This window comes from Dermacentor silvarum, chromosome 1 (assembly GCF_013339745.2).
Source record: "Dermacentor silvarum isolate Dsil-2018 chromosome 1, BIME_Dsil_1.4, whole genome shotgun sequence".
NCBI classification, from domain to species: Eukaryota; Metazoa; Arthropoda; class Arachnida; order Ixodida; family Ixodidae; genus Dermacentor; species Dermacentor silvarum.
In genome coordinates this window covers 89,247,271-89,269,610 of record NC_051154.1, presented here as the reverse complement: position 1 = coordinate 89,269,610, position 22,340 = coordinate 89,247,271, and the positions used below count along the sequence as shown (strand labels likewise).

The 22,340-nt window shown below is 44.9% G+C and overlaps 1 protein-coding gene across 1 annotated transcript; it reads right to left on the bottom strand.

Annotated features, from left to right (window-relative positions):
• Nucleotides 1–5,798: 5,798 nt before the first annotated feature.
• LOC125946760 (uncharacterized) lies at nucleotides 5,799–16,171 on the bottom strand. The gene is made up of 2 exons (XM_049670729.1): nucleotides 15,398–16,171; nucleotides 5,799–6,705 (listed from the first exon to the last, which is right to left on the bottom strand). Exons 1-2 carry the CDS (start codon nucleotides 16,153–16,155, stop codon nucleotides 6,042–6,044), a joined length of 1,422 nt encoding a protein of 473 aa, XP_049526686.1. The 5' UTR covers nucleotides 16,156–16,171; the 3' UTR covers nucleotides 5,799–6,041.
• Between the last annotated feature and the right edge of the window lie 6,169 nt (nucleotides 16,172–22,340).

Here is a 22,340-nt window from a genome sequence, read left to right as displayed (position 1 = left end):
CATTCCAGACTTTCGCTTCCTGCGTGTAAGAGTTTATGCTTGAGAGAAACCTCTCCCAGCTTGCCCTCTTTGCTTGTCTGCGCGTCCGCCTTCCCTGTGACTTGACGTGCTTGAACTCAACGAGATTTTCAGCAGTTGGAAATCTGCGGAATATGCTCCATGCTTTGTTTTGTTTCTTTCGCGCCTCCTTGCAGTCGTCGTTCCACCAGGGAACCCGTCTTTTAGATGAGCTGCCCTTTGTCTGAGGAATGCATTTTCTGCTGCGTCTACAATAAAAGCAGTAAAATACGCTACGGCGTCGTCTATGTTAAGGTCACTGATAAAGTCTGGCGATATGCATGTTAACTCTTTAAAACACGACCAATCTGCCGCTGGTAGTTTCCATCTAGGAGGATGCGGAGGACCGTTTTCTTGTTTTGCTAAGTTTAATGTCGCAGGGAAGTGGTCACTTCCAAAAAGATTGTTTATGACACTCCACTGCAGGTCGAGGAAAAGAGTTGGAGAGCCAATAGCTAAATCTATTGAAGAATATGAATTGTAATGTATGTTGTAGTATGTCGGCTCTTTCTTATTGAACAGGCAAGCACCGGACGTCACTAGAAAGTTTTCTATTAGTCGACCCCTCGAGTCACACCGGGAGTCTCCCCACAGACTGTTGTGCGCATTGAAATCGCCGACGACGACGTAGGGTTCAGGGAGCTGATTTATTAGGCTGTAGAGTTCTGTCTTGCTGAGGTGGTAATCTGGTGGTATGTAAATGGAGCAGATAGTAACCAATTTGTTGAAAATAATTGCTCGAATTGATACTGCCTCGAGAGGCGTCTGGAGGACTAAATGCCGACAAGCTACTGACTTGTCAACAATTATTGCTACACCGCCCGACGGAGTGTTAGCACTATCACGATCCTTGCGGAAGATGGCGTATTGCCGCAGGAAATTTGTTTGCGTTTGCTTTAAATGTGTCTCCTGAACACACAGCACCTTTGGATTGTATTTGTGTAAAAGCTCTTTAACGTCATCGAGGTTTTGCATAAGACCTCTCACGTTCCAGTGTAATATTTGTGTATCCATGTTGTTTGAGTTCTTGTGCTGTGTGTCAAGAGGATTCAAGTTGGCTTACGGAGCCTTTCCAGGCCCCGTAATCCGTGGTTTGTCTTTCTTGGAGCGGTCGCGAGATTCGCGCCGCTCACGAGGCGCTGGGTGCGCCGGCTGGCTTGTAGTTGCGTCCATCGACTCCTGGGAGCCGCTGGACTTCCGCTCATTCGAGCGGGGTGTCTTCAGGGTAGGCCTTGCCTCAAAAAGCAGGGCCTTGGAGGCCACCAACCCAGAGGTTGATGGGCCCTCCTTAATAGATGGCGCAGCAGCGCTTGCTGCTGTCGCCTGGGGGGCTGGTGGCACAGCCGCGGCCACACTCTTTGTAGGCCGGACCGATGCCGGAGTCTGCTGCGGCGTTGCCCCCTTACGCGCCGCACCAGCATACCCTGCGATATGTAGGAAGGAAATACGCTTTCGCGCTTCCTGAAAGGAGATATTTTCTTTGATCTTTAACGTTATTATTTCTTTTTCCCTCTTCCAGGAAGGACATGAGCGAGAGTATGCAGGATGGTCACCGTCGCAGTTTGCGCAGTGTAGTGTCTCAGTACAATTGTCGGCAGGATGATCGTGCGACGCGCACTTTGCACATGTGGTACGGCCCCGGCAGCTTTGAGAGCCGTGACCAAATCGCTGACACTTAAAGCAGCGGCGCGGGTTTGGAATGTAGGGTCTAAGTTTGATTTTCAGATAGCCTGTTTCAATATATTCTGGTAATGTACTTGTGCAAAACGTCAAAATTAAGTGTTTAGTGGGGATCTCTTTGTCATCCCGCCTGATCTTAATTCTTTGGACATTTGTCACGTGCTGTTCCTTCCAGCCCTCAAGGAGCTCGGTTTCACTCAAGTCAAGGAAATCTTGTTCCGATATGACTCCGCGTGAACTGTTCAGCGAACGGTGGGGGTTCATCGAGACAGGTGTATTGCCAATTTCAGCAAGTCCAGACAGTTTCTCGAACTGATTCTTGTCACTTAGTTCTAGCAACAGGTCACCGCTGGCCATTTTTGTGACCTTATAGCCGGGACCTAATTTCTCAGTGAGGCATTTCGCAACAACAAATGGTGATAGAGTTCTGGCAGTTTTATCAGTGTTTTGGCAACTTAACACGTGGTACTTTGGGTATATCTCTTTGGTCTGGACGAGAAGTTTCAGCAAGTCATCGGTGCGCCCTCTCTTGGAAAGAGGGCGATCGGGGAGTCGGGGGAACGACGAAAAAGCCATATAAGTTACTCTAATTTCGGTAGCTATGCCAGCCGCCCACCACCGAGCCCAACAAGGGGACGCTACGAGACCCGAAGGAAACGCAGACGCCAGCTGTACGTAGCCACTATAACCTAATATAGAATACCCAAGGTTGGATAAAATACACCAGGTTAACCCTTGCTGCCTGGAAAAATTAGAAGTCAGAGGAAGCGAGGAGAGGACAGGAAAGATTGAAAGTGATAGAGAAAGACGAAGGTTGGAGTGAGAGAGAGATGGGAAAAGGCAACTACCGATTTCCCCCGGGTGGGTCAGCCCGGAGGTGCCGTCTACGTGAAGCAGAGGCCAAAGAGGTGTGTTGCCTCCGCCGAGGGGCCATAAAGGTCCAAGCACTCGGCATCGGCTCAACCCCCAGGATCCCCTTTTCCCCGGACACGGCTCAGCCGCGCACAGTTAGACGCGGGAGGGTCCAACCCTCGTGTGCTGGGGTACGTGGTGGCGCAACTCACCAAACGCCTGCTTGCGCAGACGCCCCTGCGGGGGGGTGCCGTCTATGTGAAGCAGAGGCCGAAGAGGTGTGTTGCCTCCACCGGGGGGCCTTAAAGGTCCAAAACACCCGGCATCGGCTCAACCCCCAGGATCCCCCTTTCCCCAGACACGGCTAAGCCACGCACGGCTACGCGTGGGAGGGTCCAACCCCCGTGTGCTCGGGTCCGTGGCCTCCCTATATATATATATATATATATATATATATATATATATATATATTATTCGGTACGTACCACACAATTAATTATTCTTTGAATCATAGCCTGTATTGAATACAATGCTGATATGGAATTCCAGAATTTAGGAATTTCGCTGCATGACATTAGATCACTCCTGGAATTTTATTTCAACAGTACTTCTATTTCTTTTAATGACAAGCTGTTTGTTCAGCTAAAAGGGATATGCATTGGGCTGTGTGTGCTCCAGTGTTGAGCTACATCTTTCTGTATTCAATTAACCGTGACCCTTTCACGTGGCCAGACGCAGTGGCATATTTTATCTGGCTTAGAAGAGCTATGAAATGGGCTAGTTGGTGTGCATTCATTTTTTCTTGCGCTAAGTATAGTAGGACGCCACAAGGATGGAACAGACACTGAAATGAAGCGGACACGCAAATGACACACGTTTGCGCACCCGTGTGTCACTTGCGTGTCCGCTTCATTTCAGTGTCTGTTCCATCCCTGTGGCGTCCTACTATACTTAGCGCAAGAAAAAAAATGATTTATCTGGCTTGAGTGGCGTAGCCAGGACCTTTTTTTTGCGTTTGTGTGTGTGTGAGGGGGGGGGGGGGGGGGGTCGCATACGCACTTGACCGGGGCATGGGGCCGGGACATGGCGGGTGCTGTCGTTTTATGCCAGGTATCTCTAGTACACAAACATGTCGGGGTGGGGTACGTGCGTGCGTGTGTGGCCTACGGTAATCGCTTGTCAGTCCTCTTCCGTCCCCAGGATAATTTTTGCGTTCCTATTGCCTGGATAGTTATAGAACATTAATCAATGAACATCTTTAGTTTTTGAAATAAGGGCGTAACTTTCGATGACAAAGCTGTTGTCGCGTTCTAAAACCTTCCATTCAGTCGTTTTCCACAGTCGGCGTAATGATTTTTTCCGCGCTTTACTCGTGGCGCGCGAAATACGAATAAGGCCTCGTGATTACACGCTCTGGCGCCGCGACACCAGCGACACCAGAGGTGATTTGGATCAACGAACTCCGCTCATTGCCTGACTCGGCAACCGCCTGGTCATCGCGTCAGCTGCGATCGTCACACGAAAACACGGAGCTCGCAATCAGCGGAAGCCAACGCCGACACCGACAGCTTGCCGATTCCAGACAGTTATAGTTTATTCGAATGACATTTAGGGCCACTGCGGTGTCCCGGTGCGCGGGCGCGTAATCACGTGGCTCTTAATTTTGCGAGAAACTTTCCGAAAGCTTGGCTTGAACTTGACGCGATCTTCCGGTAGTCTTTTCCTTTGGCTACCGAACTGGTTTTTGCCATCCGAAACCCTCTGTGTGACGCCCTCAGCAATTTTGTGTGATGACAAAAAGGATTCCAGGATAAAAAATTTCCTTTAACTTTTTCTTTCACATTCTTATTTACTACACTAGTATTTAGTTACTATTGAATTCACATCTATATCAGTTAACATTTAATTACACAAGTTGTAGTTGCTAACTTTAATTTATTATATTAACCCTTGCACCGCCTGTTTGATGGCAGTTTCCAGAGTGGGTAGTGCTATTTCACTAAGGAACAGCCAGTCAACAAATTTCCTCCACTACCAGTAAAGAGGGAAAAATTAAATACGCACGACAACGCTCTAATAACGACTGAATTTGACGTATTATGACACGATTACAGCCTTCCCATCGGAAGTGGCACCGTTAATTAAAGACTATATGTTGATAAATTTTTCTTAATGAGCCAGATAATTAGTACACAAAAATTATTCTGCTGGCGGGAGAGGATCGATGACCGAACATCGTAGGTTTCATACAAGTGTTTGGTGAACAACTTAAAAAAAATTTTTTAAACATTTGGCTAACGTTTTCTGGCACCAATGCAGTACATACGTCAAAATGACGCTTCGAGGCAAATCTAATCTTGGTTGAAGTAAATTCAGCGTTTAAAGAGACACTGAAGGGAAATGTCGTTAGGTTACACTGACGATATAGGTCAATCTTAAAGTGAGCGGGGGGTTGATGGGGCTATGTCAGAAAGAGCGCAAAGCCGGATGGCGACTCCTTGATATTTCCGCACCGGCTCTCTGTGACATCATGGGTGTTGAAAGCGGCCGCTAGGGACCAGTTAATTGTTTTAGAAGATAGAATGAAAATTCTACGACATTCGCAAGCTACCAGACTCAGCACACTAGCTTAAAAATGGGTAACGTATATGCACACAGAAATGCTGTGCATCCCTGATGCCTATACAACAACGTAAACCATACTGCAGTTTGGGGGCGAAATTAAAGCGAAGGTTGGCCTTCAATTTCTCCTATAATAATCAACCTTCAATGTTTTTAAGGATTACTGTACCAGTGCAAACTAATTATGGTTTTTCTTTAGTGTATTTCTCAAAGCGAGAAGACGCGTCAATTCTGGCCTGCTATCGTTTTCGGAGGCACTAAATCGCTACCCCCTTCGACTGGTGCTCAAGGAAGTTTCTGCATTATTAATCTTGGTAACCAGCATTTTTTCTTTTGAGTTTTCATTAGGCTTGTGCAAGTGCTTGTGAAGCTTTTTGGGAGTTGATATATGTGCGACTGGTTCGCGAAAATAAGCTGTTGCTGGGAGTTAGCTCCGTGTGTGTGTATCTACGTTTTCCTGCTCGCGCCATGTGAATGGATTACGATGTCACGTACAAGCCCACAATGACACTCTGGTAAGCCTAAGCAATCATGTTTACGCCATTCGCGCTCATTTGAATGCTATACAACGCGTATTGTGCTGACGATTCGTCTGAAAGGCGTGCATAATTTGGCTTGCGGATGGCATTGTGCAGCAGCGTGTTTTTTCCACCACCTGGACGAGTCCAACTCCTAGCGGGCGGTGATTTTGATGTGGAGAGTTATTGTCAAAAAATATATATATATTCGGCTTGAATGGCATGCTGAACGTAATGGTCAGATGTTGCTTTCAAGCGCTGCTTCTTCGCCCTGAAAGAACTTTGCCTACGTCTTTCTCACTTTATGAGAATTCAGTCCAGAATCGCCTGCCCGATGTTCTGGTTGGGCCTGAGAACCGGCAAGTGGACAAGCGTCAGCATCATTCCGACTGCGATGCCGGCTATGTGGCCCAGGAGCCAGGCGCGCGCCGTGTACATGTAAAGGTGGGCTACCTCGGTCACCAGGCCGAACCAGTGTGGCACGGCCATCTGGAATGAGGCGAAGTCGTAGTCGGCTTCGGGCCGCTCTTTGTACCGCAGCATCTTGAGCGTGAGCAGGGAGCCCGTGAAGCCGCTGAAGCAGGTGTCGCGCAGGGAAGGCGGGAGCAGCGGCCTGAGCAGCTCCACTGGGTGGCGCGACAGGATCCACGCGAGCAGGCAATGCGTCGTGTTTACGCACACCACCACGAACAGCACGAGCAGGAGGAAATTGTAGTGGCCGTATCGGAGCTCCATCTGGCGACCGAGGCTGAGAAGCGACAGCACCACGTAGACAAGATGGTACGAGCTGAAGGTGTAGAGCGAAGGCAACAAGAGCTGCTTCCAACGCCGTTGCTCGAAGACCACCCGGAAGCTGACGCACGGGTCCAGGTCAGGCCAGAAGAAATGTGTGGCGAGAAGCAGGCCCGTGATTCCGTACGTGGTCGGCAGGAGTGGCGCCTTGAAAAACAACGCTGCCTCATCGCCTTGCTTAAGGCTGCGCGATACCACCAAGAAAGTAACCTGAGCAAAAGTCGAATGATGGTAAACGTTTTTTCATGCGTAAGCATTCTTTGGCGAGTACCCCAGCAAAATCTGTCCGTCAAGCGAAAGGTGTAATGCCCTGTATCTGCACAAAAATGCGTAATTTGCGAAGACATTTAATCGTTATAATACTGTAGATGTAGATGATTGGTAGTTTTATAAGCGATAAGGAGCAATCGAAACCAAAAAAACATTGATCAGAGGGAATACCCCTAGAGATACAAAGGGCTCCATAGAAAATGCGTGAGGAAGCCTATAGTAGTGGTGGGCCAATTTAAATTTGGGGCTAGTCCAACTTGAAATTTTGGGGTGGGCCAACTTGAAATTTCCTGGTGGGACAAATTGAAATTTGGGGGTATGCTTACTCATGCTTAGACAACTCCAGTGGAGTTTCTGCATACTTTTATCTTTCTTTTTTTGCCAGCATTTATTTTCGGTGTGCTAAAGCGTTTGATAAAGTTAACCATTCTGCTCTCTCAGATAAATTAAACGTATTAAACACCGATCTTGCCATAATTAACTGGATTAAGGCTTTTCTTACTTTACGCGTTCAAGTTGTTGCTAAGGATGCCACATATCCATGGCATCCAACCAGTTTGACGTACCGCAGGGGTAAGTTTTTTGGCCATTATTATTTATAACGTAATACATATAATTCAATTACCTGTTAACATCTTTCAGATATATCTATTCGCTGACGACTACATGATTTACCGTAAGATACCTCATGCTTCTGACACTTTTTTTTCAGACTGACTTGAATACAGTTCATGAGTAGTGTCGTACTTGACCTATGAAACTAATCATCAATAAATGTGAATTTATTGATGTGGTTATGCAAATTTTCAGTACTAATGCACTTTTTCCCGCGTATTTCATATCAATCTTTCGAATCGGTAACCTCTTACCACTACCTTGATGTGGATTTATTAAAAATTATTGGAAACTACCCAATGACCATATTGCATCCAAAGGAAACCACACGTTAGGTCACCTAGCTACACCGTAACTTTTCCATACTACCATCATTGGAAAAATTGTTAGTGTACACCACATGTTCTGCTACTTGAACACGGCTCATCCACGTGGGATCCTCATTAGCCTAGGTGAGAGCAATCTTCAAACATTTCAAAATTAATGAATACAAAAAAGCGCGCAGCTGGTTTCACCTGATCTAATCGTCTTACATTAGCGTAACTTCCATGAAGGCGTCACTACAAATATACCATCGCTTTCCAGTTGCATAAAACAATTGGGTCATTCACCCATGGTAAAAAGATATATTATGTTATATCACAACTTCACTTCGCCTTCACGGTGGATTCGTCATGCACCACTTAGATCTCCACCCGCCATGACCATTCGCAGATGGTTCACATACGCTGAAGTGGCGGCAGATGATTTCCGGTCACCATAGACGCCGGATTCCCCAGTGTGAACGTAACTTAAACAATTTTTAGATGACCTCCAAAGATTCGAACTGCCTTGCGAGGCCAAGAACAAGCATAATAGACCCCATAGATTTAAAAAATGCACTGACCCCGTTCTCATAACGAGTTAGCCTGTTAATTAACGTTATGCCTTGTTTCTAGAATTGGCATTGCTATTGTGTGGCACTACTTCAGCATTACATTCAGTTTCAGTTTTCAGTTTCTTATCCATGCAATACAATGATTATGTAAAAGATAGCATACAGACGAGGGTCCCAAAGGCAAAGACTGCAACGGGACTCGTTGAAGTGTTATTTACATGTTACTACTGTTCTCATTTTTTTTTTTTGGTCTAAACTGCCTACTTTTCTTTTGATGCGCTTATTTTACTTCTACTCCCCTCTGTAAGGTGCCTACGTATCTTCAGGGTATAATAAATAAATAAATAAATAAATAAATAAATAAATAAATAAATAAATAAATAAATAAATAAATAAATAAATAAATAAATAAATAAATAAATAAATAAATAAATAAATAAATAAATAAATAAATAAATAAATAAATAAATAAATAAATAAATAAATAAATAAATAAATAAATAAATAAATAAATAAATAAATAAATAAATAAATAAATAAATAAATAAATAAATAAATAAATTGTATGCAGCAATTCACGCTCTACGCGCGTATAGTAGTGATGCCATTGTTTGCTCACTGCCTGCATTGTGGCATCATCTCAGCTACCAGATTCAATTTCAGGTACAGTGATCGCTTCTGTTCTGAGAAACTATAGTACTGCTGTCTTTTGAAAATAATAAGTTCCATTTCCTAGGCTTCACAGCGAAATATACCCTTGTCATCGCATTTTCTATTGCTTTATATGGCTTGGATTTTATTGCACAGTTTATATGTGTATCACGTTATACCTAGTTTTTCCAGCAACACATTGTTCTATTGGCAGATGTAATAAATTCTACGATAACCACTGATTAAGTATTTAAATAACCTCAACTAAACCTATTACATTTTTATTCATTACTTCAGGCAACATGTTGCAACTGCTGAATTGAAACCGGCCGAAACTCAAGGCATTTTTACTTAACACGAATTTATGAACCCTAGGACTGACTCCGCGCAATTTCTAGGGATACATCCCCTAAATTTCTCGCGAAATGCGTACATAGTTTTGCCGCACAGTGAGTAAGGAAGGCTTTCTGGGAAAATATTGAGTAGAACGCCAGTGCGTTTCGCCGGATGTTTTGCGGGTGGATATATCGAAACGTGTTAATCTCGGGATGCCTCCTAAACGAACATGCATTGAGCACTGATCACTGATCACTATTCCAACATCTTGCCTAAAGTGATTAATTGAAGTGTTTCTTTGTGAATTTTAGTTAATTATATATTTAATCAATGACTAAGGCACCATTTCTGATGTCCACCGGCGCGAATAATGTTTCGCCGAAAAACTTACTTAATTTCTATTTCACTGCTTTTAGGAATTACATCGCTGCGACTGCTGGCTAAAACACCCGGTATTGACCCTAAGACACTTCTGTACAACTGCTTCCTGAATGTGTCGTTGCAATTTCGCATTAAGCCTGTTTCACTTGGTGCGACGATGCTTGTGATTTCGCACTTGCCTATTCACTGGTGCGGGAAATCAGCCGTCGGGCTCCTTGTGCATGCGATTTTTCGATGTTTCGGAGCGCTGAACTTCTCTGCAAAATCGCACATGCGGCGTGAACGGGGAACCAATTAATGACAACGCGGATCGTCAGGCACGTCACGGTGGCCCGAATGCTTAATATTTGTTTTGGTAGAGTAACGAGTTCAAATACGAAAAACGTTGCACGAAAAATGTTTCGTGTTTTTACTTTGCTTTCACCGAAGCGGACTGACAGCACGAATAATTCAGTCTTCCACTAGGTGCTCGCAAATGCGAAAATCTTAGACGCGGCTGTTGGTGGTTGCGAAACGGTATCGCGAAGTTCGCCTGTACAGAAATCGCAGCTGCGGAAAACGCAGTGTAAAGTCGCTTCATGTGAAACAGGCTTTAGGCACGTGCGAATTGCACTTAAAAGTAGTTTGAACGCAACGGACTTCTTTCCGTTGTTGCCGCTGCTGCTTTCACTTATATAGTGCGCCACTCAACACAAGTTGTTGGGAAGATGAACACGAGTTGATTGGAAAGTGGGCAAAGTAGTGCCATTGTTTAAATCTGGTGAAAATCATTTTGCACTAAACTACAGACCAATATCATTAACTAGTGCTCCGTGTACAATCTTTGAACATGTTATTTATTGCTATCTCGTTAACTTTCTTGAAGATAATTCTTCTTTCACATCTCATCAACGCGGCTTCCATAAGACGTTTTCCTGTGAAACACAGCCAGTTTCATTTACTAATGAACTCATGGTAGCCCCGGATTCGGGAATTTATATCGACTGTACATTTTTAGATTTTTCTGAAGCTTTTTACTTAGTCTACCATGAACTACTGTATCTTCAACTGAGTAACTAAATCTTGAGCCTAACGTACTTGCATGTATAAAAAACGTTTTGTTTAACCGACAGCAATTTGCAACTGATAATGGCTACGATTCTTCTTTCTCTCCTGTCAGTTCAGGTGTGCTCCAAGGGTTCAGTCCTTGGCCACCTTGTTTTTATCATTTAAATAAGCGATTTACCTATTTGTATTATCTCTTTTATTATACTATTTGCAGACGACTGTGTAGTACACATCGTGTGTTGTTCTAGTACTGTCACGTCACTACAACAATCTGACCTTCCCAACATTACTGGTTGGGGCAACATGGAAAATGAAACATGCCAAGAAGTGCGAATTAATGAGTATTTCTTGTAAACATACTGCCAACGCTTGCAGTTATAACTTTGATGGTGCCATTATCGAGAAAGTGACTACTTACATATACTTAGGAGTCCACATTAACGCTAACCTCCCTCGGCAGCCGAACATTATTTATGTTGTTAATAATGCTAACCGCATGCTAGGACACCTCGCCGTAATTTTTCAATGGCCCCTTCTCTTAAACTCCTCCTTTATAAAGCTTTTGCTCGTTCCAAAGTAGAATATGCCTCTTCTGTGGGATCCATTCATTCAAAGTCTCGCTAGTAACACTGAAACTGTACAGAATCGTAGGGCACGTTTCAGCTCCTTAAACTACTCCTGTCCTTCAATGGCTTCATCAATGAAAATAGCGTTAAACCTCCCATCGCTTTCTTCACGAGAAAAAAAATCACTTCTCGCCTTATTTTATGACATTTATTATCAAAATCCTCATCTTAAGAAAGAGTTACTTTCCCATCCTTCATTTATATAATCTCGTATCGACCAGTTCCACGGTGTAAGATATATACTCTTTAGGTGGGGACACTTCTCGGCTTGCTTGCTAGACGCGATCGACCAGATAAAGTAGCAAGGGCGCGCGTCTATCGGGGCGGTGACGGCAGCCGATACCTATCGGCGGAACGACGCAACTTCAGTTAGAACGCACGCGAGAGCGTGCGCCGACAAGGAACGCGCGCATGCCCTCTCCCCGGTGACCTACTTTCGTGCGTCACTCAATCATTTCGGATTTCCCGCCAACCGCCGGTTGCTATAACGACGGGAGATTAAACCAATAAAAAGCTTTCTGTGTTGAAGTTGCGTCGTACTGCCGATAGGTATCCGCTGCCGTCACCGGGCCGATCGGCGCGCGCCTTTGCTACTTTATCTGGTCGATCGAGTCTGGCGAGTGTCCTCACCTAAAGAGTATATATCTTACACCGTGACCAGTTCATTTAATTTAATTTAAATTCATTTATTTCCTTCAAAGCGTATAAAATGTGTGCGCAGAAAAATGTTGGGCCAGTAGCCCAAGCTAGTTTCCATCATCATAATGTGTCTGTTCCTCGTTTTCCTACAAACCAACACTTTCATTCTTTCATTCCTCAAACATGTAATGACTGGAACCACTTGTCTATCTCTATTGTTTCTATTACAGATCCGAGTGACATTAAAATGCTCTTGAAGAGCATGTTGGGTGTCTTTAGATAAGTTCCTCGGGTATGTCCGGTGACCATATTTAATTTTGAGGAAAAAAGTTCTATATTGCTGCAATGAGTGACAAGGACAACGAAATCAATCTTTGTTTCTCAAGACAAAAATTGTCTTCACGAAAAAAAAATACAGAAGCACCCGGTCGTACAGAAGCCATTTCTGAGGATTTTGCGGCATCCCCCTTTTGTTTAGCGCCCAAAGAAAAACTTGCGCTACGGCTCAAAAAATATTTTGCAATAGATCTACTGCGGGTCAATAGCATTGATTCTAGCCAACTACCACGGATTATCACCACTATGATATTTAAAAAAATTGCGAAAACAGAATATTGCACAATATCGATGGCCAAAGTCCAGATTTATTCCTCCGTCTCTATATAAGGAGTACGGTTTTCAAGTTTCGTGAGCTTGTTGCCACGAAAGTCGCTGACATTTGAGGCATATAGCTTTGCCTTCATTGGCACAAAACGTTCACGAAAAGCACTCAAACTCGGGCATGGTAATGAATTATGGGTACTTAAAGTTTCTTTTTAAAGGGCACCTTCGGTTTTCTTTAAACATTTTTAGAGCCGTAGCCAAACCAAACAAATGAGCTAACCAAAAGGCGGATTCGGGAAAATACGGAAAAAGTGCTTCCGGATGACTGGGAGCTGATATATATATATATATATATATATATATATATATATATATATATATATATATATATATATTACATGAAGGCAAATGCTTTTCTCGCAAAATAAAGGGGAGAGGAGGGTCGAAATGCCGCGATTCTTTTTTCACAAAAATGTCGATTTTGTGTTTTGTTGTGTTTTGTATTCATCCAGGCCTCCTCTTTTATGTATTAAATAATAAAAGCTGAGAATCAACTAGAAGTTAGTTAAAATGCAAAGATCACTCGCGGTGGCTCATGAAAGTGTGAATTTACCCGAATTTCGCGCGCGCGGCATTTCGCTCCGCGGCGTTGCCTGCTCTTGAATTTTCGCGGGGATGCAGGCCCGCCTAACCCTCTTCTCCCAGAGCACACTTCGCCAGCACCGCATTCTTGCTGAAATTCCGAAGAAAAAAATGTAGCCTTGACATGGGACGACCAAAGAAGATCCGGGCACCCGAAGAAGAAGACGCTCACCTTGAAGCGCGTCGCACGGCCAAGCGAGAATCTGCGCGTTGCCGGTGAGCCGATTCGGAATACCGTGCCTAGCAGCACTTAGCATTTCCTAGCAAAATTTAGCCAAGCCTTGTAAAATCTGGAAGAAAAGCTAGGTCGATCACCAGCTCCGCTGTTTACTCCATCCTTGCAACACTAGTGCAAGCTATCCACATTTTTCCTTCCCTTTAAAAAAAAAAACAAAACAAAAAAAAACTTTCAAACGTGTTTTCCTCAGTTCTTCATTTTGTAGCATTTCTAGAGTTTCTGCACTAAAATTTGTGCACTAAAATTTGATCCCTTTATGTAGTCTGATCATGATGAAATTTGGCATGCTTATGCTTTAACATGTGCAGAATTCAAAGAAACAACTTTCAGAGCTTTCCACAAATATATTCAGCAAGATAATTTCAAAAGTTTCTTCGTTGAGAATGGTAAAACTGAAACTCAGCGTTGGAATTTTTTTTCTAGACTAAAACACAAATGTACGTTACACTATATTTTCTTGCTTTAATGAATTCTACTATTCATTGGGAGCCATATGAGCTATTTCTTAGTCTTTTCTTGTGCTGACTGTTATCGCCAAAGCTCGCACAGAAATGCATTGTTTTTACTAACGTATGGTGTGCAAAAAATTAACCAAATGAGCTAGCTATCAAAGAAATAAAAGCAGATTTGAAAAGAGGAGCCTAAACTCTGTGAGTGGTGAAATTTTCATTGAGTTGTCACAAATATTTAAAGAAAAACTTTTCCGAGTAGCATCTCCTTAAGATATTTCGTTGTGCTTGGCATTTAGGCAGCAAAATAAAAAATAAATTCATCCATATTAAATGTGTTCACTGAACATGCCCGGCCGACCTTAATTATTTGAACACACCTGTTGTGACCTGATATTTTTGTTTGTAGTATTTGATGCCCCCACTCCCTTCTGTAACGCCCTACTAGGCCGTAATAATATTTCAATAAATAAATAAATAAATAAATAAATAAATAAATAAATAAATAAATAAATAAATAAATAAAAATGTCACAGTTTCGCCGAAAGGCGAAGCATCAATTGCGATAAGCAAATTAGTAGAGAGCTATTCGGAATAGGGATAGTAGTTGGACACATTCGCTTACTAACTGAATTAACAAGCGTGGTGTCAGCGTGCACAAGCAAACATGAATAGATCACACTGAATGACCGCAGACAACGACTGTCAAAACGCTGGCAGCAAGCGCAGCTGCCGCAGCGGGCGAAGGTTCGTGCGGTCTATCGCTGCAACGGAAACTGAGCGGCGAATGCACAGCGCATACAAAGCTCAGAGCCGTGTGGAGATAACAGACGGTGCGGGCGACCGCCACAGCCGCGGGCAAAGTACGAGCGCAGTTGTTGGCAGAGTGGAAGCTGCGCCCCCCCCCCCCTGCCTCGCGCGCTGCCTTCCCGCTTTCTTGCTTTCGCGTGGGAGATTGAGTGGCAAGTTTTCCTTACGCCCGGTTGCAAGATACGCCTTTGGGGCCGGAGCACAGCGTCGCCCCGCTTCCCTCCCTCCCATACCCCCACGGCCTTTCGCGCGACGGTCGCGTTTGCTTTCCGCCGTGCGTTCGCTCTCTGTGATAGCGCGCGTCCCCCGCGCGCTTTCGCTCGCGCATACTGAGCGCGGCGACGATTTTATCGCTTTGGACTTTACACGGAACCTCACGGAGACGGCAACGCCGACGGCAGAAATCCGGTTGAAGTGTCCATATAATTGCTATCGCAATAATAAATAAATAAATAAATAAATAAATAAATAAATAAATAAATAATAATAATAAATAAATAATTGTGCGCCTTCCATAGGTAGTTAAAAATGCCCTTAATCGCAACACTTTTTTTTTCGTGAGAGTGTTGCCGCTGATGAAACACTTAAAAATTAGAAGTATTCAAAACGCGGGCACAGGCTTTCATTTCTACGGCCTGCACATGACACCATGACGCCGAATATGACAGCTCATCTATATACGACTCCGGTACCTGATGATGCTTTCCGTAAAAAGGAGTCCGACGAGGAGGCCGCTCAATAGCGTTATCAGGCTCCGCGAGGTGGTCAAGTGGAGTACGATCAGCTCGAGCCAGGTGATGCGGGGGGGTGGTAGCTCCAGCTCGAAGATGCACCAGCGGAACGCGTTGAAGGTGGGCCGCTTCTCGTTGATGACCTTGAGCGCCACCAGAATGCCCGCAAAGGTGCACATGCAGGCGTCGTCGTATCTGGCCGAGCTGTTCAGCACCAGGTCGAGCGCGAGGTTGAGCAGCGTGTTGGCCACACCCACCATCAGCACCAGCTTGGCCATGGCCACGACGAATAGTGGCGTGCCGATGGTCGACTCGAGCAGCGCACCTTTCCAGAGGAACGAGACCACGTTGACGCCAAGCTGCCATCGGTTGTCGTGGTGGAAAGCGGCCGACACGACGCGGCTCCAGTGGCCGTCCTCGAAGATCGTAGCCAGGCTAGCGCAGCGGCTGTGGTCGTGCCGGTACGTCGCCTGCCAGTGCAAGAAGACCTGCAGCGCGGCCAGCACGATCGTCGCCAGTGGCCAGTGGCGGCCGAAGCGCCGGGGCCCTTCCGCGGACGCCACGCGTGCGACCGCGTCGCCGCCGATTTTCGCCTCGCTGGGCCGGAACGCTGCGGTGCAGGCGCCGGTGTCATCGGAAGACGCGCGCAGCAGCAACGGCGGCAGCGGCGACAACGGTGGCGACGAGGGAGGCGACGGCGACGTCGGTGACGACGACATGGCTGGTGCAGCCTTGCTGCTGCTGCTGCTGCGGATGATGATGAGCTTTATATACATGGCTAGTACCCACAAAGGGGGGATGGGTAAGAATCGGGCAGTTCTAGGAAGTGCACAATAAAATGATACTAATAACAATGGGAATGAAAGAAAGAGGTAAGAAAAGATTAAACAGGGAACATAAGTAAAAAAAAAAACGAACATAAGAATAGTGCGCAATTGATACCAATTGAATGGAAAATTACATTTAAAGAAGAGAGAGAAGATCCGGTTAGGGATTCAAACTAAAAATGATTAGGAAGAGAATAAGGACAGCAAAAAGAAATAAATTCACATGATTTATTAACCTTGTATATTAAAGAAAATCGCATACAGCTTCAAACGCATTGCTGTGGCAAAATCTTATTAATACCGTGTCCCCAAGTGAAAGTAAGAAACTTAAAAATTAGATTATGAGGTTTTACGTGCCAGAACAGCAATCTGATTATGAGGCACGCCGTTGTGGAGGACTCTGGATTAAGTCTGAGTACCTGGGGTTCATTAACGGGCTCCTAAATCTAAGTAAACGAGCGCTTTTGCATTTCGCCCCCATCGAAATGCGGCCGCCGCTGCCGGGATCAAACCCGCTATACCTCAGCAGTGCCACGCTATAGCAGCTGAGCTACCGTTGCGGGTTGGGAGTAAGCCCAAAACACTTAAATTCAAAGCATCCATACGAAGAGCTTTAAGAAGCCTTTTCCTTTGAATAATGAACAGGCGACAGGATAAAAACAGTGAGCCGAACGATTGAATTCCTTTACATAAATAGAGAAGAGCTGCCTCTTTGAATGTGCTTGCGCTGTTTGCTGTGTTTGTTCACTTTGTGCAGTGATTTTGGCGAGACTTCATGCATTCACTAATTCAGTCACTAGTTTATATATATATATATATATATATATATATATATATATATATATATATATATATATATATATATATATAAACTAGGGACTTTCCATTTCACAGAACATATTATTCGCGGATAACGTGTGCGTATTTCGCGTCTGTAAGGCTTCATTCACGCAGCCGTCATCCGTCACCATCACGGCACCGGCGTGCGTCAGGAGTGAGCGTTTTCGCGCCGGTTTCTTTTTCTTTCTTTTTTTCTTTTCTTTTTAAGGATGCTGGTGACGTTCGCCAATGTCCTAAACGTCGCCGGCGTCCCATTTTTGTGGAGGAACCGGCGAGCAAACGCTCTCTCCTGACGGATGACGGCTGTGTGAATCGATCAGGCCTAAGACTTCTAGTGATAATGTTGGTATACTTCGAAGAACGCTGAATAGAGGACGTATAGATAGTCATGAAATACAGGCGGTGTTAAGACGTACAAGTTCTCATGGATTCACAGCCACTTTATCCAGATCAATGGAGCCGCGAATTTTTACACCCGCACTTAAGCGTGCGACGTGTCTCTCAAGAACTTAATGCTTCGACCGAGAGCATATATACACTGTAAAATGCACTGTGCAGGAAGCGTTCTGCAGTGTCTGCTCATGGGTAAGAAAAAATTGGAGGACACTTAAGCTTCGCTTTAAGAGGGGAACACGATAGCGTTATTGGGCCCCGTTCGCATCGCATTTTTCTTTATGAGTTGGCTTCACTGCAATAGACAACGTGGGAAATCCAGCTGACAAAGACCAAGCTTACACTGATCCCCTTAAAGTCGGCTTCACTTTTAAACATAAATGCATTGCTCGGGAAGACACTTTTACAGGAGCAATTTAAGCCGTCTTAAATGAAAATGTGAAGGCCCTAGGACCTTTTTTTATTATTTTATTAATTGTTTGCTGTTGCCCCGAGGCACGCGCGTGTCCAAAATTTTGAAAGGCTCGGTTTTCAACATTCCCCTCAATGTTGCCTAGAACCAAAGTACCGCGAAACACCATCAGAATTGGAGGACGCTTAAGCTTCGCCTTTAAGAGTGGAACGCGATAGCATTCAAATATCCCTGGCTGCTTATCAGGCTTTTTTCTCATATATTCAAATTACAATCTGACCCTATCATGCCTGTAGGTTGTGGTTAAGTCATACCTTACGATTTTTCTGACAAGTTTACTTTGAGAAATTCAATTTTTGTTCACTAACGCCTTGCGCCACGCGGAGGGCCTGTGTGGTCGGGGTGGTTCGGGATTATGTGGTTCGGCATGATTATTTCTGCCAGACGCCGCTGCTTAACGCCGAAGCCGACACCGTCGCCGACACCGATGCCGACGCCGGATTTTCTGCGACACGGGGCCCTTAACGCTATCGCGTTAAAAGAGAGTGACCGAGCGTGCAAGCGGTGGCGGAAAGAGATTTCTATTGTTTTAGCCACTTGACTGCTTGACTGGATCTAGGATTGTGTCTTCCGTCTGCCAAGCAGCTACAGTTGGGGGAATCAGCTTTTAGTTTGATAGTGTTTTGAGAACTGCGCTTACATAAAACACCTTGGGGCTAGTGAGCTTAAAAAGCTATATTTTGCATTTGTATAATACAACACACGTGCAGGCCGAACTGGGCGTTGGTGTTGCGTGTCTCGAGGACATCACTGGCGGTGAGGAAGGCGTTATGTCACTATACCATGCCGCGTTATTGATTGTTCACGTAGAGCAGCGCAAGTATTTTGCGTTACTTTCTTGTTTTATTTATTTAGTGGTGTTGAGCTGCACCAGCACGTGTGCTCGCTCCCGTTTCTTCTTCGCATTATGCACCGCTACGCGTAGCTAGCTTCGGAGCATGCATCCATGATTTTTTTGTATTTGTAGTTGATGTCACGCGGGGGAACATCACGAGAACTTGACAGTTTCAGGCAGACACATGTGTGGGATATGCTCGTCTGTTTGGTGACGAGAGCAGTTCTACAAGAATACCTTGCACCTTTGCTCCCTGCTCTCGCGAAATTGTGGCTTATGCTGCATTGACGTGTTATATTTTTCGCATTCACAGAAATGAAGTTCACGAATGCAGTTGTTTACACTTTAACATGAATGTTCGAGTTTGTGGAATAATGATAAAGCGCATATGCTATCGAAACTTTTTGCACTTGAAGGAAATTTGTAATTTTGTTCGTCTTATCCGAAATCATAAGTTTACTGTATCAATGGGGAGTAAACTAGGTCCCTCAGTGTAGCTTAACCAAGAGTTCAGCGTAACAGTTTTTGACAACAAAGAGGTCAGCGCATTGTTCAAAGCATCAGCTGTCTGTCTTTCATCTTGATGCGCATTGTTTTCTTTCATCGGGCTTTCTATGCAAGAGCTGAAATTTTACCACATTTCCGCCTATTTAACAAATGTAAGAACATTCGGCTATAAGTTTCATTCTATTTAGTTCAACTCCTTCCAGAGCACTCGTTTGGATTCAACCAGGCCTTGGCACAAAATAAACGTCAAGACCACCGGGTCATAATAAGGTGTTTAACCTTGGGGCATCGCATCATAGAAGCCCACTGGGACATTTTCGTATGATATATTTTAACAGCGGAGCTGTTTAAGCCGGGCGTAATGTGTCTCCTGAATCCAAAAACAACCCTCGCCGAGCGTTGAGTCATCTGGGTTGCCTAGCAACCCCCTCGCGGAGCGGCGTGTGCTTCGCCTCCTCTCCGTGCCGTGCACATGTTGCCTTGACATGGGACGTTAAGGAAAGGGAAGGAGAGCATGCGCGCGGGGCGCGCTAGGCTTGGGAGAGAGAAAGAGGAAATGAGAGCGAGAGAGAGAAAGAAATTGTAACAGCACCAACGAGGTGCTGAGCCGTGCTCCCTCAAGGGCTGCAGAAGATAGCGCCAACCTTTCCCTTTCCCTCAAGAACCACTTATCATCATCACCAACGAGGCAACGCGCAGAGCTGCTGCCGACGCCGTCCGCGTTTCCCCGCGTTCGCGCTGAACGCGCGCGGTGTCCGTGACTGCAGCAGGCGCCCCTGGCGTCGGCTCGGCAGGTTTCGACCAGCAACGCCCCGGCAAGTGTGGAGGCGCAGCTTGACTGTGACGTCACCGGGGAGATAAAGCTCAGAGCCACCGCGACGGCGGCAGAGCTAGTACATGTAGCCTTGACATGGGACGACCAAAGAAGATCCGGACACCCGAAGAAGAAGACGCTCATCTTGAAGCGCGTCGCACGGCCAAGCGAGAATCTGCGCGTCGCCGGCGAGTCGATTCGGAATACCGCGCCTAGCAGCACTTAGCATTTCCTAGCAAAATTTAACCAAGCGTAGTAAAACCTGGAAGAAAAAGCTAGGTCGATCACCAGCTCCGCTGTTTACTCCAGCCTTGCAACACTAGTGCAAGCTTCCCACGTTTTTTTCCCACCTCAAGCATCTTCGACTGACAAAATTAAAGTGAAGTGGGGCGTATACAGAGCGCACTGCGCAAACATTTCCACACTCCAGAACTTATACTCTGTGTTCATTTTCTGCCCCCCAGCTCAAGCACCCTGCCATTCTCCAGCGGGAACTTCACGAATATTGAAACTATAGCCTCTAATACATTTTTTTTCGCTTCAACTCTGCCAGCAAACTTGTTTTGTGCAATAAACCAGTTACTTTCTACCTTATCATTTATTTTCCATAGTAGTTTATGTAAGCAGAATTTCTGCTGATGTAAACGTCACTCGTCAGTATTTCAGAATAAGGTGCTTATTCATGTTTTCATCGTAGCTAGTATGTAGGGCGTATACATACCAAGATTACTGTCCAAATTTACCGTTAATTTTTGTATATTGTAGGATCATAAAGAAATGTAAAAACACGCCATGAAAGAGCAATAAGCTGTGTCATCTTTGTGCTACGTGGTTCTGGCGTTTGGTAGACACATTACACGTCCTTCTATATGTATACTCGAACGTAGCTTGCCATTCAGATATATTGTTATTTAGTGCTGCACCGTAGCCTAACACTAACACTTGTTCATTATTTGTTCTATCGATTTGCCTCGTTTATGTGCTTAGACAGCTTCCAGTCTTCTTTCTTGAGCTAGAGTGACTTCAAGTTTACTTCAAATAAGGGCTAATATACTCTTATGTTGGCATCAACTATTGCTTTGGTTTTATTACCAAATATGTTTTTCAGGTTGTAAATTTTTCGCGCTTAAGATGAGCTGTATAACTAGTAAACTCTAATGTAACTGGTACCTGGTAAAACAAGAAGACTGAAGCAAGGGTAATAAAGGACATTTTTCGAGTAAACGGGATACTCTAATAATGATGAATAATGAAGGTAGTTCGTTTTCATTGGAAAGTGCTAGAGTTTAGAGAAAAAGACTGCTAAAATTCTTGTAAACATGAAGGCATGTCACTGTGGTGCCGCGCGATGAAATTACCGAAGCCAGTATTTTTTTATGGGCAAATGCTATAAATATAACGGCCTGTTATACTGGAATGAAATCCCAGACTTGTGCATTTTTCTTTGCGGGAAAATACTTTAAATAAGGACTGGGGATTGCAGGGATTGCAGGGATGTGGAATGACATTACGGTCGTCTGTACATCTATACGGGAAATAGTTGGCAGCCGATGCTGACAGGAAAAGTCCAGTAAAAACAACGGCGTATTTTTTACAGTGTAAGCAACAGGGCTGGTCAAGGGTCGGAGCACTCAAACCAGCCCTCCGTGGTGGCGTAAAGGCTTTGACGTTGCGCTACTAAGCCCGTAGCCGTGGGATCAAATCTCGGCCGTGGCGGCCGCATTTCAATGGGGGCTAAATGCAAGAACGCCCGTGTACCGAGCATTGGGCGCACGTTAAAGAACCCCGGGTGGTCAAAATTAATCCAGAGTTCCCCACTACGGCGTACCTCATAATCATGCATATCGTGGTTTTCTCTCGTAAAACTCCGGAGTTTATTTCGATTTGACACTAAATTAACCCCTGTTTTCTTTACATGACGAAATTCGAATAATGTTCCCTTTCAGTGCCAATCCGATAGAAGCGGGATGCAGAAGCGTAAATGTACTGAGATTCCAGTACACGCAAATGAACATCCGATTGTCGAAATGAATCCGATTCCCCCCCCCCCCCCCCCACACACACACACATACACTCTTTCTTACAAACAAACTACTGGACATAAAACCTGATCAATAATACTCTTTTACCGGGCTCAAATGGCCGAAACCAACGTGTACTGGGTGGCTCAACTGGAGCTATTCATTCCTCTGGTTGCATTTGATTCATGTTCAATA

Excerpts from the sequence above, each read along its gene's own strand:
- LOC125946760 (XM_049670729.1), bottom strand. The coding sequence starts at position 16,155 with ATGTCGTCGTCACCGACGTCGCCGTCGCCTCCCTCGTCGCCACCGTTG. Across the intron at positions 6,706-15,397 it reads TTTACGGAAAGCATCATCAG|CCTTAAGCAAGGCGATGAGG; the intron begins GTACCGGAGTCG and ends GGTATCGCGCAG.